The following is a 14,619-nucleotide window of genomic DNA, read 5'->3' on the forward strand; positions in this document are numbered from 1 at the left end:
GAGCAAAATACCAAAGCCATTGGCAAAGATCAGAGGAGAAAAGTCACCCCACTGACAGCCTTGAGGAAACTCCTCCATAAATCCCACAGCTTCTTGGGGGCAGATTCCAACACATATGGGCTCCCTGGTGCAAGACATCTGTTAGGCCTGGATCCAAGGCCTCTCTCTGCTCCTGACACGATGTTTGTCTGGGCAAATCACTGAACCTCCCTGGCCCCCAGACTTCAGCTTACCTACACAAGTGTCCACGGAATGGGTCTAGCAAAACCGTCCACTAGTGAGAGGTGAGGAACAGTAAATGCATTGAAGCACGTAAAACAACGAAAACCAAAAACCAAAAAAGCATGTAGCATCATGCCAAGCTCAGAATGACTAGGAGCTAGAAAACACACCCCAGCACAACCTTCCCAGGGTCTCAACACCACGTCAGCAGGAGCCACGATGCGAAGAACCACAGTGTTAGAGCCGAAGGGAAGCTCGGGGCCTCAGCTCGAGTCCCTTCATCTAACTGGTGAAGTGGGGGTGGAGCTCAGAGAAGGTGCCCAGTTTTGCCAAGGATGCACAGCTAGGTAGTAACGGAGCAAGGCCCCAACTCGAGGTTTCTGGCTCCCAGATGCCCACCACCCCGTCACAGCACCCCAACCTCCCCGGCCGCAGAGAGCCCTTGCTCGGCTTCCCCTCCCGCAGAGAGGGCTTTGGCCAGGGACCCCCTGCTGGCACCTTGCCCCATAACCAGCCCCCTGGAGCCACCCGGGAACTCAGGGTGCGGGGTGGTGGGTGAACGGAGACTCTAGGAGATTCCCTAGAAGTAAGAGCTCAGGGGAACAGGGTATGGATTACCAGGCCTGCGGCGCGATGCAAATAAGATGCAAAACACATGGAAATGGCCACAGGTTATGGATGAATCAACAATTTGAGTTCTTTCTGTCTTTTTTTCTTTCTCTTTCTTGTAACTGGATCATACTATGTGATGTGAACCATTTTTCTCTCTTGGCTTTCTGCCAAATGGAATGAAATACGATTTGTGGTGGACTGAGCACTGCATGCTTTGCTTAGTGAGGGGCCCGAGCCCGCTCCTGTCACCCTGCTGCCCCACACATGCCTCACCCCCTCCCTGAGTGCAGCGCATCTGCATCCGGTTGGCCTGTCAGGGCAGTAAGCCAAGGGCAGGGGGACCTCGGCTGAGAGATACTCCCCCAGACCCAGCAGCTCGCTGACCAGGGCTGCGGCTCCCCCTGCAAGGGGACGTGGCAGAGACGGGCCAGGGCCCGGAGTGGCCATCACGGCAGACCAGCCTCCAGGACCCTGGCTTTGGAGACAGGCCCCAGCCCCATTTCTACTGCGGAGAAGACTTCTCCACGGGGCAGGACACCCCCAGGTGCTGCTGGGGTGCGGCTCCCAAGGAATCGTGCGAGCTGCTGGGGCAGCTGTGGTCAGATCCCTGAAGGAGAATGCAGAGGAGGTCTAGTTCCCAGCAAGAAGGTTAGAGGTCAGACACCCGGAAGGCCTGCCGGAGGCTCAACCCTGTGAGCTCTGCAGACGCATCCAACACAATGGACGTTTACTGACTATCCGCCGTGTGCCAGACACTGAGCTAGGCATTCTGGAGAGACTTGGCAGAAAGGGGCCGCGTGCAGTCGCTGCCTGGGTCACTGCCTTGAACACGCTGACAATCCACCAGGGAAGGAAAAACATGTATAAATATAACCCGACAGTATTTTGAAACCTCCCTGGGGATGCAGCGTGTGTTCGTGGGGCGGGGGGGGGGGGGGGGGGGGGGGGGGGGGCGGCATGTGTGTGGGTGTGTGAGAGCACGAGCGTGCACTGGGTGGGGTGCCAGGGCTTGCTCATTCAGACCCACTTTGAGCCATACGGTAATACTGCTGATAAAGCTACGGACACAAACATACCACGTACGGCCTGCAGGTGATACTACGTGCATTTTGTAGCCCTAAGGGTTTTCTATATAGGAGTTCATTGTATTTCTCCATTCATTTGAGGAGGAAGGTCCTATTATTAATTTTCCCTTTTATAGATGAGGAAATTGAAGGTTCACAAGATGAAGAAGTGACTTTCCCAAGGTCACACAGCTAGGACTTCACAGTTAGGATTCGAACCCAGGCCTGGACTCTATGCATTCGCCTGCCCCGGCCCGCAGAAGGCAGCTGGTCGGGGCGCCTGGTGCCTCAGTCAGTTAAGCGTCTGCTTTCGGCCCAGGTCATGATCCTGGGGGCCTGGGGTGGAGCCCGGCATCGGCTCCCTGCTCAGCGGGGGTTCGCTTCTCGCTCTGCCCCTCGCCCACTCGTGCTCTCTCTCTCTCAAATAAACAAAATCTTAAAAAAAAAATAGAGATAATAATATTAAAAGGAGAAGAAGGAGGAAGAGAAGGAGAAGAGAGGAAAGCTCCTCAAGACCCCAGCTCCTGGAGGCTGGAGCCAGGAGCAGCCACAGCTGCCCCGGGGGAGGTGGAGCCTGCGGTTCCTGCCCGCACAGCCCCCGCCCGTCCCCATGGGGCGAGTGGAGCACATTCTGAGGCCCGCAACCTCTGTCACTTAGGACCAGGCCTCTGGCTCACCTTGGCACCCGCTGAGCCACACAATTTCTGGAGCGGCCCTCCTACCTCTGCAGACCTGCGGGAGTTTCCTAACGTGGCAACACTTGGTTCTAATGGACAGGCTTGGAGGCCCAGCCCGCTCTAATGGGCTGAGACCAGCTTCCTCCGCCCCAGCCGCCTGCGACTAATGGTGGCAGCGAGGCCCCTCCTCCACCTCCACCCCCACCCCGTCCCCGCAGCACTCTTCACCCACCTGCCCTGGGAAGCTGGCGTTGCTGTGGGAGGCCGGGCACGGGCACAGGCATGACGGTGCCCGGGCAGGGGGCTCGGGAAGGAAGGGAGGTGGGCAGTGGAATCTAGGCTGCGCTCCCACCTGCTTCGGGAGACCCTCTGGATCTTTCCCAACTTTCTCCTTTAGCAGCTCCTACTCCACCTCCCTCAGAGGATCATGGAGGACACAGGGAAGACGTGCTGCACGAAGAAAAGCTTGGAAAAGGTAAACGTGCACAAATGTACTGCAAACGGGAGAGCCGTGGGCGCCGCAGCCTTCCCCGGGCAAGCTGCCAAGCGAGGCCAGAGGCCCCGTGTCCCAGATCTGGAAGCTGCTCTGGAAGGCGGGTGCCAGACAAGGCCAGAGCTCCCTGGTAGAAGGGGAATCTGCTGGTGACAGGACTTGGAGGGGGCAAGCACGCCTCACAAGAGCAAGAGCGTCCCAGCAGGACCAGCGCTGGCAGCGCGCCCAGGCATTCACTGGCACTCGGTGGCCCAGGCACTGCCTGGTGACGACATTACGGCCTGGCAGGCCCCGGCGTGGACCGGACACCCGCATGAGGACCGCCACCCTGGTGCTGCCTGGACCCGGCGTAAGCACCTCTGCTGGGACCGGCATAGACGCACACAGTTTAGCCAGAGAACAGGGCCTGCGTCGCCCCCCCGCCCCCCCCCCCCCGGCCTGGTGCAGAGATCCCGTAAGTGGACGCTGGGCAGAGGTAATCAGACGCCGGGGCTCAAGGGGACAGCCCCGGAGGGTGGAGCTGGCGGCCAGGGCCACAGAGAACAGGAGCCACCAGTGCGTTCAGGACGCCTGCTGGGATCTGCCGGAGAAGCAGCACTGGGCGTCGTGGGCCACCTAGGTCATCCTCACCCCTCAGGCAGTCGGCTCCGCCCCTTCCACCTCCCTGGGGCCAGTGGGGCTCCGTTTACCCCTTTCTGCGCAAACCCTCCAGGCAGCCTGGCCTTCCCCGGCTGTATCGGAACAGCCACAGCTCCAGCTCTGGGGGCCCGGGCACCACCAGGTTCACGTTCCTCCAGCCGCCCAGCCCCCCGCAGCTTCAACTGCCGCTCAGCTCAGCTCACTGCTCCCGGGGAGAGCGGGGGACAGAGGGCAGAGCCAGGGCTGGGGCACAATCTGGCTTTCGCGGGGTCTGTTGCTCTACCTGTCATCCTCTCTAGGTGCACCCCGGCCGGGGGTGCAGGGTGGGGCGCAGCGGGTACCTTGGGCTGCTCTGGACTCACCGGAGTGGGATCTTGACGCGGAGGTAGCGGTCCACGGCAATCGCCAGCAGGGCCAGGATGGAGCTCTGGGTGAGGATGAGGACAGGGCAGGCGACCATGAGGCAGGTGTGGAAGTAGGTCCTTGGCCCGATATTGATGAGGATGGCCAGCGGGATGACCAGGGCGCCCACCGCCACGTCAGCCACCGCCAGCGACACGATGAAGCAGAAGGTGGCATCCCGCAGCGCCTGGTTCACCTTCACTGCCCAGATCACCAGCACGTTCCCGGGCACAGAGACCAGGGCGATGAGCACCTCGATGCCAATGTAGGCGGCCTGGAAGGCCGAGATGGCGGGCGGCATGGCAGGCGCGGGCCGGGCACATCAGCAGGTGGGCGCGGAGGGTTCGGGGACAGGTACCTGTGGTGGGAAGCCCGGGGTGGGGAGGCCTGCCTGGGGGGAGTCCAGGCCGCTCCGAGATCCCGCGCGCCCTGCAGCTGCACCCCACTGCGCCCTAGAGCCTGCCGGGGCTGGCGGGTACCCTGGCCCTTCCTCCGCCTAATCTTTGTCCCCTCCCCTTATCATCCCCGGAGGTTCCATTCAACAACTTAAAATAGCAGTGCTCGCCTTATCAGGTGCGCGGCGCCCCAGGCCACACCCCGCCAGGGGTCCCCGGGCCGGCTCCGCCCTCTCCCTCACCGGCCGCAGGGCGCTCACCCTCGGCCGCTGGACACCGGGGTCCGCGGGCGCCGCCCCAGTTCCGGCACCTGGATGCGCACGGGGCTGCGGGGGGCGGGGGCCGGCCGGGCAGGGCTGCGGGGGGCGGGGGCCGGCAGGGCAGGGCAGGGCACCGGCGCTCACCGGCCCCGGCTCCCGCCGCAGCTCCCGGCCTTCGAGCCGTCACATGGTCGCGGAGGCTCAGCCCCGGGCGCCTTTAAAGACGTAGCGCCCGGGTCACCCGGGCCGGGCAGGCGGCCGGCGGCGGGCTCCCCCGACCCTCCCCGCATCCCGCGCCCGCCGCCCCGCACCCCTGCGCCGCCGCCCCGCACCCTGCGCCCCGCCCACAGCCCTGCGGCCCCCGCCCCACAGCCCTGCGCCCCCGGCCCCTGCGCCCTGAGGCCCCCAACCCTGCGGCCCCCCGCAGCCCTGCGCCCTGCGGCCCCCAACCCTGCGCCCCCGCCCCACAGCCCTGCGCCCCCCGCCCCTGTGCCCTGCGCCGCCCGTTCCTGTGCCCCCTGCCCCGCAGCCCTGCGCCCCCCGCCCCGCAGCCCCGCGCCCCCGCCCCGCAGCCCTGCAACCCCCGCCCCGCAACCTTGCGCCCCCCAACCCTGCGCCCCCCGCAGCCCTGCGCCCCCCGCCCCGCAGCCCCCTACGGTCCCGCCGCAGGGACCCTCTCGGCCCGGGCTCTCCCCGCCCCCGCCCGCCCCGAGGGGCACTCCGGTGCCCCCTCCACCCTCCCCTGCTCCCCCCACCGGCGGCAGCCGCGGCGACCCGAGGCACAGACTTACCCAAGGTCACGCGGGCGGGCAGGGCTCCGAGCACCTGCGCCGTGGCCCAGCGCCCTCCCGGCCCGACGCCTCCGCGCCGCCCTCCGGGGATGCCCGCCGCGCGCCGCCGCCTGTCGGGCCCCGGGACGAGCCGAGCCGCGGGCCTGGCCTCCGGCGCCTCCGTCGCCCCCGCGGGAGCCGAGTGACGAGCGGTTGCGCGCCCCGGTAGGGCGGGGGGAGGCGGGGGCGGCGGCACCGCGGCCCCTCCCTCCTCGCCGCGCCTCCTCCCCCACCCCCTCCTCCAGACAAAGGAAGTGATTCTGGGGAGAAGCGCCGGCCCCGAGCTCCGGGCGGGGTGGTGGATGCCCCCGGGGAGGACGGGAACCTCCCGCGCCCCCAGCCCCGGCCCGGCCCCCGCGCCCCCAGGCGACCCCGGCCCGGAGCCCCCAGCCCCCAGCACAGGGCTGCAGGCTCCAGGCTCCGGCCTAAGCCACCACATCCCTCCCGCGTCCCCGCCGTCCTTCGTCCTTCGGGGCTGCTCGCTGGCCCCCAGCAAGGTCCGCTGCACGGATGGGCCTCGGGGAAGTGACCGATCTTCCCAAGAGGATCTCAGCCGCTGTCACCCCCTCCCGTGCCCCCTTCCTGCCTCCCCGCCCTCTCCATGGCCCAGCACCTAAGCCCAGGGGAACCCAGCCCAAGACTCGGGACGGAGGGGGCTTCCAAGACATCACAGAGCAGGTCTTAAGGGGACCAGAGGAAGAAAGCAGGCTCCTGACTCCCGACACAGTGCTCTCCACACTGCCCCATCCTGGCCTCTCTTGGCTGCCTCCTGCTGCAGGTGCCATCTAGGTGGCCCACTGGTGCCTCACCCAGAACCTGGTGCCTTGCAGAGACCCTGGCCTGAGAAACCCTTGTTGGTGGATATTGGAAATGGGTCTGGGAGGGCAAAGAGAACCAGTGTCACCGGACCACACCCAGGCCCCAGAGGGCACTGCCCCCTTGCTGGGTCTTGGGAGGAGGGTGAGCGAGCGTGTAGCTTCGGCTGGCGGGAAGGGGGGCACCGAAGCACAGGAGTGATGGGCTGGGGCAGGACGCCCAGCAGCGGGAGGAGAAGGTCAGATGGGGTTGATCCTGGGGGAGGAGGAGGAAGAAACCCAGGACAGGGCAAGATAGCTTCCTAAAATTGCAGTGTCCTTGGAGTCCAGCTGGAGAAATGGGGAGGGGGGCACTCTCCTTGACCGCTGTCCCTCCACACCCCTGCGTGGACTGCGTGGAGGTTAAGACTTCCCTAACACCCCCAGTGATGCTTGCCCCCCAAGCCCCACGCCAACCTGTGGGTCTATCCCCACCTGCCTTGGACCCTGGCCTTGACCCAAGTTCTTCTGGGGTCAAGGTTTTCTTCTGATTTCTCACTCAGCCCCCCGATTTTCACTCATGTAGCTGATGACAGAAAGAGCCAGGAAGCCCCCGGCAGGTCTAGCTTGGGGCGGAGGCAGGTGGTGGTGGTGGAGGCAGAGGGGTGGTGACTGCATCACCCTATGTCACCTTCCAGCATCTTCAGCTGCAGAGGACACCTGAGCCCACCCCCAACTCCTCTAACTGTGGGTGGTTGACGTTTAGTGGATACGTTTGCGCAATACCTGTACATCATTTGTTTTTCCTCGGTTCTGGGTAAAATGAACTAAAACCCTCTTCCCTCTCTCCCTTCCTCCCTCAACCTCTGCTTGTTCCCAGGGCCAGGCCTCCTGGGGGATTAGACTGGCCTGTCTGAAAACAGAGCTGGCCCAGTCAGGGTCCCTCCCAGAGTATCCTGGAAAACACACCATCTCCTCAAGTCTTTGGCAGGTCAGTGGTGAACACAATGCTCCTGGGTGACAGAGCCATTCGGTGCAGTGAGAAGAGCACTTGATCAAGAGTTGGAAGAGCTGGAAGCTGACTCACTGGATGGGGGTCCAAGCAAATCTCTTCTCCTCCCTGGGTGCCCGTTTACCCATCGGTCAGCTTAGCCGATTGACATCTTTCGTCCTCTCCTGCTCCAACAGCTGGTAAGTCCGTTCCAAGGTAGGAAACATGGAGACCACGGGTTCTGGGTCTTCCTACCTGGAAACCTTCTGAGTCCTGGCTGCCCCACGTAGGACAGACTCCAGGACGGAGTGGAGGAGAGCTCTGTGGTGGGGGAAGGGGGACGTCGGGTCTATAGTGGGAAGAAGACGACATGGGAAGGTGTGGGCAGAGCAGAGGGAACAAGATACGGAGAGTTTGCACCGAGCCAAAAACTCTGGCTTTCGAAGTCTGTCCGGGACCCCTAACTAGAGGACCCCCAAGGGTCCACTCCTGCTCTGCAGACCATGAGCCTCCATGCTTTCCCCCGCCTGGAACAGCCGAGTCTTGGTTTCCTCATCCATAAATGGGTGTGGGAACTGCACCTCGCCTCGTCGTTGTGAGGCCTTGAGCCGACTTGCGGGGTGTGGGTGGGATTTTATCCACAAGGCAAGTGGGCGGCACCAGGCAGGTGGACTCGGCTCCACGCGGCCAGTCATGCTGATCCCACAGGTTCCAGAGCTGGGGACACTCACGGAGTCCTTACCCAGCGAAAGCTTCTCTCTGGCCTGTGGCTCTGGGGGCAGGAGAATAAGATCTCAGTCCCCCTAGGGCTTTGCCCCTTCACCTCTGGTCCCACTTCTTTGCTTCTGGAGCCCCACCCTGGGCTGCTCGGGGCCTCCCACTCCTGCAGTCTCTGTGCTGCCAGCAGGGGTGTAGGGGGAAGAGAGGGGGCTGAAGTGGGAGCACCACTGAGGGCAACCCTGCATGCCCTCCTTGCTAGAGTCCTCCCAGCAAGAGAAGCCACTGCTGAGCACGCCTTCCTCCGGGTACCGGTGGGGAGGGTGTAGCCAGGCCAGGCCAGCTAGCGGCCCCACCCAAGAGCCTGCGGGAGTGGACAAGGTTATGAGCTTGGCCTCTTTCCCTTTCCAGCGGGCGGGAGGCTATCTGGTCCCTGGGTGTCTTTCGGCGTTGTTCTGGGCGGTGTGTGTCCAAGGAGGGGGAGGAGGGCTGCGCCAGGGCCTCAGGTGGGAGGAGAAGCCCCGCTCCCCCTGCCCCCGCTCCGGGGAGCGCACCTCCAGGCCCCTGCAGTGACTTCCTCCGCCTTCAGGTCTGGACTCCAGGTCTCTCTGCCTCCTCGTCCCCTATCCCCTCTCCGGCACCCAGGTCAGAGGCTCCTGAGGAGGAGACGCCAGGGAAGGAGCGCAGAGTGGCCTGTGTGCTCCCCGCGTGTCCTCCCACCGCTGAGGGCAGGGGAGGCATGGGCCGGGCCGGGCAGCCAGTGCGAGTTCCCGAAGGAGGCCGCCCCTCGGCTTCTGTCCCAGCCCCGGTGCCCCTGCGTGCATCCACTCCTCCTTCTGTCCTGTTCAACAAGCATTTATCAGATCCCTTTTTGGATCAGACAGTGAGCCGAGCACCGGGGACAGAGAGAGAAGAAAACCAGTCTCCCCCCATAGTTTCAGAAAGCGCTCCAGTCAGGCAGAGGAGTGGGAGGTCTTTCCAGCCTCAGTCTACCCCACCTTCCTCTTGCTGAATTTCAGGAGGGATGAAGAAGCCTGATGCCAGAGCTGCAGGCTGGCCAAGCCCTCTCACCAGTGGGCAGGCAGGGCGCGGGCTGTGGGCGAGGCTTTCGGGGCTTGAGCTCTGGGACCCCCGGGGTGGGAAGGAGCCACCCCGCGTCAGCTAGAGCGCTGACCTCCCGTGTGGGTTCCTGGTGTGAGGCTTTATGTCAAGGTAAGAGTTTATTAGTTCTGTGCCTTTAAATACTAGAAAATCTGAACGTCAACCCAACCTCATCATTGTGTACAAAGGAAACCGAGACCCAGAGGAGCAGTGAACTTGGTCAGACCCACCCACGAGATGGGGGAGAGCCCGGTACCACGGGGGAGATGGCCACAAGTGAGCCACACTCTGGCCTGGGTCCGCGGACCCCTTTGAGCACCAGCCCTTTAAACCCGCCGGGCTCTCAGCCTCACCTGCTCATCGGGAGGGAGGAGGCCCAGACGCAGCCGAGCGGCATCCGGTGGACCACGACGCCACGCCACGGTGATAGAGGTGTGGCAGCGGCACGGCAAGTTAACATCTGTGAACACGCACATTATGTTCCACGCGGAGCGGCCCCTCTAATACTCACCGCACGCCCGGCAGAGAGCAACGCCACAGTCAGCGGCACCCGGGAGGTCAGAGGGAACCGCCTGGCAGGGCCGGTACTGACCCAGATGCGGAGCCCTGTGCTCATGCAGGGGCACGGGAGGGTCAGGGTGATGGGAGTCGCTGCACCCGTTGATCTGGAAGCGGTTCTTGGAGGAGAGAATCCCCAGCAGCCTCATGGATGCATTTGCTGGCTCTACCGGTATGTGTCGGAGACTTACCATGAGACGGCGCCAGTCCGAGGTGCCCTCCGAGTGCTTGCAGCGTGGGACCCAGAGGCCTGGGTCAGGCCTGCTTAGAATCAGCTGAAGCTCCAAGGGATATGTTCCGGGACCTCCCTGGGCCTGCCCGGCCCGGGTTGGGTCTTGGAGGAGGAGCAGGGTGCTCTGTGTTTGTGGAGAAGTTCTGGTGGCATGGAGGAGGGGTTTCTGGGCAAGAGCGGGGCCTTGGCCAGGGCACCGACCTCAGGCTGGGCAGCAGGGTGACGGCTGGGGGCCATGCTGCTGGTGGCCTCCCGGGGGAGGCTGAGAAGACTCTAGTGGGCCATGCATCTAGTTAAACCCAGAAGGCCTCAGCCTCAGCCCCGGCTCCACCCCGTAGCACCAGGTGAACCCAAGCACTCACCACATCTCTCCAAGCCTCAGTCTTTTTTTCCATAAAAGAGGAATAATTACATTGCCTGTTTTTTGTTTGTTTGTTTGTTTGTTTGTTTGTAAGTGCTTTTCAGGTTGTAAATCACTGGGCGAATATCATGATCTCCTCTATGGGAGACGGGAAGCCTCTGGGCCTTTTTGAGCAGGAGGCCGAAGAATCTGAAAGATGCTTTGGAAAGATCATTCTGTGACCCTGTGCAGAGCGGGCTGGAGGAGCGAGAGGTAAAACAGGAAGACCTGTCCTGGCCACAGAAGATTAGAAGCCACCATAAGAGGAAATGGTGGGAACAGAGAAAATAGACAAGAGAGATGTCACATGGGACCCCCCAGGGCTCCTTGGCCAGTCACGCAGAGCAGCCAGGGAGAATGGAGAGGCGCTGACTCGGATCCCCAACTTGGGCTCCTGGGGGGTCCTGGCCACTGTCAGGCGGACACGACACAGGAGAGGCAAGTTTCGGGGACTGAGCAAGGAGGACAGGTTGGGTGGGATGTGCGTAAGGGGACATCCAGGAGCAAGGGCCAGCAGGCTTGTGCAAGTGGCCAAGGAGGCAGTCACAGCTCCAGCTGGGTCATCTCATGAGGCAGAGGTCAAAGCCCTGGGAGAGATGAGGTCGCTCGGGGAAGCATGCAGAAGGAAAAATGGAGGGGAACAGCCAGAGGGGGAGCGGGCTAGCAGGTGTTTCAGGAAGAAGGGTGCTGAGTGCCTCAGGATCCCAGGGGGGAAGTGGTAGGATGCGGTGACAGAAGGGGAGGAGCGGGAGTAGAGGCCCCATCTGTCTCCAGGGTTAACGCTGGCGGGGGGGGGGCCTCAGGGAAGGGAATAAAAGCTGGACAGTTGGCGGCGGGAGACTGGGGTCGAGAAGAGGCTGGTTTCAGGCGGGGAGATCTGAGCATGCTCACAGCCGAGGGAGCGAAGCAGGGGCAAGGAGAGGTGAATCAGAGGGAAGAGCAACTGAGAACAGACCCTGCTTGTCAAGGACCCTAAGTGGTTGATGACAGCCGGCTGGGCACGGCGGGTGCTCACAGCCCTGGGAGTGCTAGTTCTCCAGCATCTCCCCCGGAGCACCCCCCCTGCCCGGCGCTGCCCCACCCCCACCGCGCCCAGCAGACACGTGCCAGCAGTTTGCCCGCCACATTGCACACCAATTAAAGAATCAGCCTTGTCCAGGCACCAGCATCTCCTCATCTGGCAGCGGGTGGCCCAGCCCCGCCCCTGACCCTAGCCCACAGGGCGCCAGCCACGGACTGCTTGGCTTCTCCGGCCCGATTGCAGCCAGAGTGGTACCTCTGGGCAGCCCACCTGCCCCCCTACACCACCTGGAGACGCCGAGTGGGCTCCATCACTTAACAGACTCAATAGAGCTCCCTGCCCAGCCACCCCATCCTGACCAAGACAGGCTCCCCACCTTCCCGGACTCCCCAGACACCATCTGCAGGATGCAAGGGCCGGGATCCCCTGCTTCCTCTCCCTGCAGTGGGCAGAAGGGTAAATCAAGGCAGGGGAGCTCCCGTGGCTGTCGGAGGTCAGGCAGGGTGGCATCCGGACTCCCTAGAGCTTCCCTATTCCTTCCCACACATCAAACAGTGCCCTCGCACCTCAGGAAGGAGAAGGAGGCCCGTTACCTCTGTATGTTCTCAGAGGGAGAAGAAGGCCCTGAAGATCGGGGGAGAGAGGGAAGGAGGAGCACAAGTAGCATTTCTAGATTAAACTCAGGACACCCAGAGACATTTTTAAAGAGCTTTATTGGTGTGTAGTTTACACATCATGAAGTTCACCCATTTGAAGTGTAACACTCCATGATTTTTCAGCATAATTAACAGAATTGTGCGGCCATCCCCATAATTTAATTTTGGAACATTTTCATCACCCTCACTCCCTGAGCCCTCTCCAGTCCTACGCAGACCCAGCAGCCACTCCTCTGCTTGCCGTCCCTGTGGATGCTCCTGCCCTGGACCTTCCACGTGGATGGAACCATGCCCTGGGGGCCCGGGCACTGGCTTCTTCCACTTGGTGTGACGTTTTCCAAGTCCCTCTCTATCGGACGTGTCCGTACCTCATTCTTTTTCAGGACTGAGTAATATTCCATCTCGTGCCTGTACCACGTTGTATTTACCCATTCGTCAGTTGATGGACGTTCGGGTGGTTTCCACTTTCAGGCTCCTATAAATAATGCTGCTATGAAATTGGTGTATGAGTTTTTGTGTGAACATATGTTTTCACTTGTTCTGGGTAGATACGGACAGAAGGAGGGGCAGGACCACAGGCCTGGGCCTTTGTCACGTCCATCCCAGGTATTGTCACGCTGCCTGGTGCAGAAGCTCTTCTGATCCTGTTCAACAGGTTAAATCACAGGCGAGAGAGGCCTGGAACCACCACGAGTTGGAACTGGGGCAGGAGCTCAGGCCTCCTATTCCCAGTCCAGGGTTCTTCATGATGAGCTGTGGTCCACGCGGGGGAACAAAACATCTGGCATTTGAAAAGCCGCATAACCCTCGTCACGCTGAAGTCCTCATTGGGTGCTTCGGGGACCGTGTCCTGGGTGAGGAGCAGACTGAAGCTGAGGCTTCGTGGAGGGGGCGAGGTGGAAAGGCCTCTCTCCTGCACCCCAGTGACCCCTGGGAGCTGTCGCCAAGCCTGGCCCAGGCTCCCACTGCGACCGGCTGACAGCAGCGGGCCTGGCGGGGACGGAGCCAGGAGCCCGCCCGAGGCACGACTCGGTCACACGGCAGCATCCGGGCTGCTCCGCGCTCTTGGGGAAAGAACAGACAGAGCCCTCTGAAAACCTCAGGCTCGGCCACGGATTCGGGGTTCAGCTCCTTCTCTGGGCCGCAGTCTTACCCTGATGTTAGGCGGGACTGAATGCTCGGCGGGTTATTCCACTCATGGCTGCCCTGAACCCGAGGTCCTGTCACCAGAGAGCCCTGGGTGTGAGGTCGCAGGCTTTGCACAGTGCATGTTCCTCGAGTCAGGGTGGGAAGGGGCTGTGGCCTGGGCGCCTTGCCCCCGCGGCCTCACCCCAAAGTCCCGAGTTCCAGGCGGGAGGACCTAGCGGGACCTGCAGCAGGTGCCCACTGACCCCAGGAGCTGCCCGCTGTGGCTCCCCCTTATCCCCCCTGTGTCCTGTCGTGTGTCCCCACCGTGTCCCCCCCGTGTCCCCCCGTGTCCCCCCGTGTCACCCCCGTGTGTCCCCCCGCGTCCTCCTGTGTCCCCCCCGTGTCCCCCCGTCTCCCCCCGAGTGGGCGGCACAGGGTCCCCGCGGCCCACGCCTCCACCCCAACCGCTTGGGTGCTGCCCCAGGGCAGGGGTGCGGCCCGGCGGAGGCCGCGGGGGGCTGCGGGGCTCAGGGACCTCAGGGCGGGGCGCCCGGCGCTGCTGGAAGTCGCTTGGCCCCAGGGCTCCGCGGACGCGGGAGGGGCCGGCATTTCCGTGACTGGGCCCGGCTGGGGGTGCGGGGGACCCGCCGGGAGCTCCGCCGCTGCCCAGGCCTCGGGCTCCCCCTGCTGGCGGGACGGCGGCCGGGGCGCGGGGTGGGGGGAGGGGGGAGGGGGAGGGGGCGGGGAGCGCGGGGAGTGGGGGAAGAGGGGTGGGGAGAGGGGCGGGGGGTGCGGGGCGGAACCCCCTCCCCAGACGCCCCTCCCCGGCTCGGCCCCCCAACTCCCGGGTCCCCTCCCCGGATGCCCTGACCAGCTCGCCGCCTAACACCGGATCGACCCCCTTCCCTCGGGCGCCCCCCCACCCAGTCCTCCCCCCTCCCCCCCTCCCCTGCTCCGGGCTGGGTTCCCGAGGGAGGAGGAGCCGTATGTGGGCGCAGGGTCGGGGGCCTGGCAGGTGCACTGCGCCAGGCGGCAGGTGAGCCGATCCCCCGCCCCAGCGCACCAGGGAGCCCGGGGGTGGGGGCTGCGGAGGCCGTGGACCCGCCTCGCGATGCGCGACCCAAGGCGCTCGGTGCCCTTCGGTGCCCTTCGTTCCAGCCCGAGTCTCCTAAACCAGCCCAAAGGGATAGGGGTGGGCGCCCCTGGGCGCTCCTATTCGGAAAAACCCCTCCAGAGAAAAAGATTTTTGGCTTCCTTGACTTGCCCCCGACCTCCCCGACCTCCTCTAACTGCTGGCAGTTCTGCTAATACAGGCGCATGGGCCTCTCCTGCTCCTGGAAGTGGGGGCAGTGGGCCTCAGCGGCGCTCGTGGCCCATCCAGTCCTCCTCAAAGGTTATGACAGCCTGGTCACTTGTGTCAAACAAAT

At 63.4% G+C, this 14,619-nt stretch overlaps 1 protein-coding gene and 1 long non-coding RNA gene across 9 annotated transcripts in view; one reads left to right on the forward strand and one right to left on the reverse strand.

Annotated features, from left to right (window-relative positions):
* Nucleotides 1-4,410, reverse strand: part of ADORA1 (adenosine A1 receptor) — a 28,154-nt gene extending 23,744 nt beyond the window's left edge. Inside the window, exon 1 of one of the 2 annotated variants that reach the window (XM_025458463.3) lies at nt 4,070-4,410. In XM_025458463.3, the coding sequence (XP_025314248.1) occupies nt 4,070-4,410 (341 nt within the window). Of the gene's footprint in view, nt 1-3,990 lie in introns of both variants that reach the window. The other variant, XM_035718752.2, reaches the window with a different exon arrangement.
* On the forward strand, nt 4,298-12,562 carry LOC112667033 (uncharacterized). Of its 7 annotated transcripts, none has more exons than XR_004817198.2 (3): nt 4,298-4,438; nt 6,425-6,554; nt 7,087-12,562. It is a non-coding gene; the product is annotated as an uncharacterized LOC112667033 (long non-coding RNA). The 7 variants fall into 7 exon arrangements; XR_004817200.2 differs by lacking the exon at nt 4,298-4,438 and having other exon boundaries at nt 5,735-6,554; nt 7,087-10,331; nt 10,443-12,562; XR_004817199.2 differs by lacking the exon at nt 4,298-4,438 and having other exon boundaries at nt 5,735-6,554; nt 7,087-7,579; nt 8,359-12,562.
* The last annotated feature ends 2,057 nt before the right edge of the window (nt 12,563-14,619 follow it).

The sequence above is a fragment of the Canis lupus genome, chromosome 7, assembly GCF_003254725.2.
Source record: "Canis lupus dingo isolate Sandy chromosome 7, ASM325472v2, whole genome shotgun sequence".
Lineage (NCBI taxonomy): Eukaryota > Metazoa > Chordata > Mammalia > Carnivora > Canidae > Canis > Canis lupus.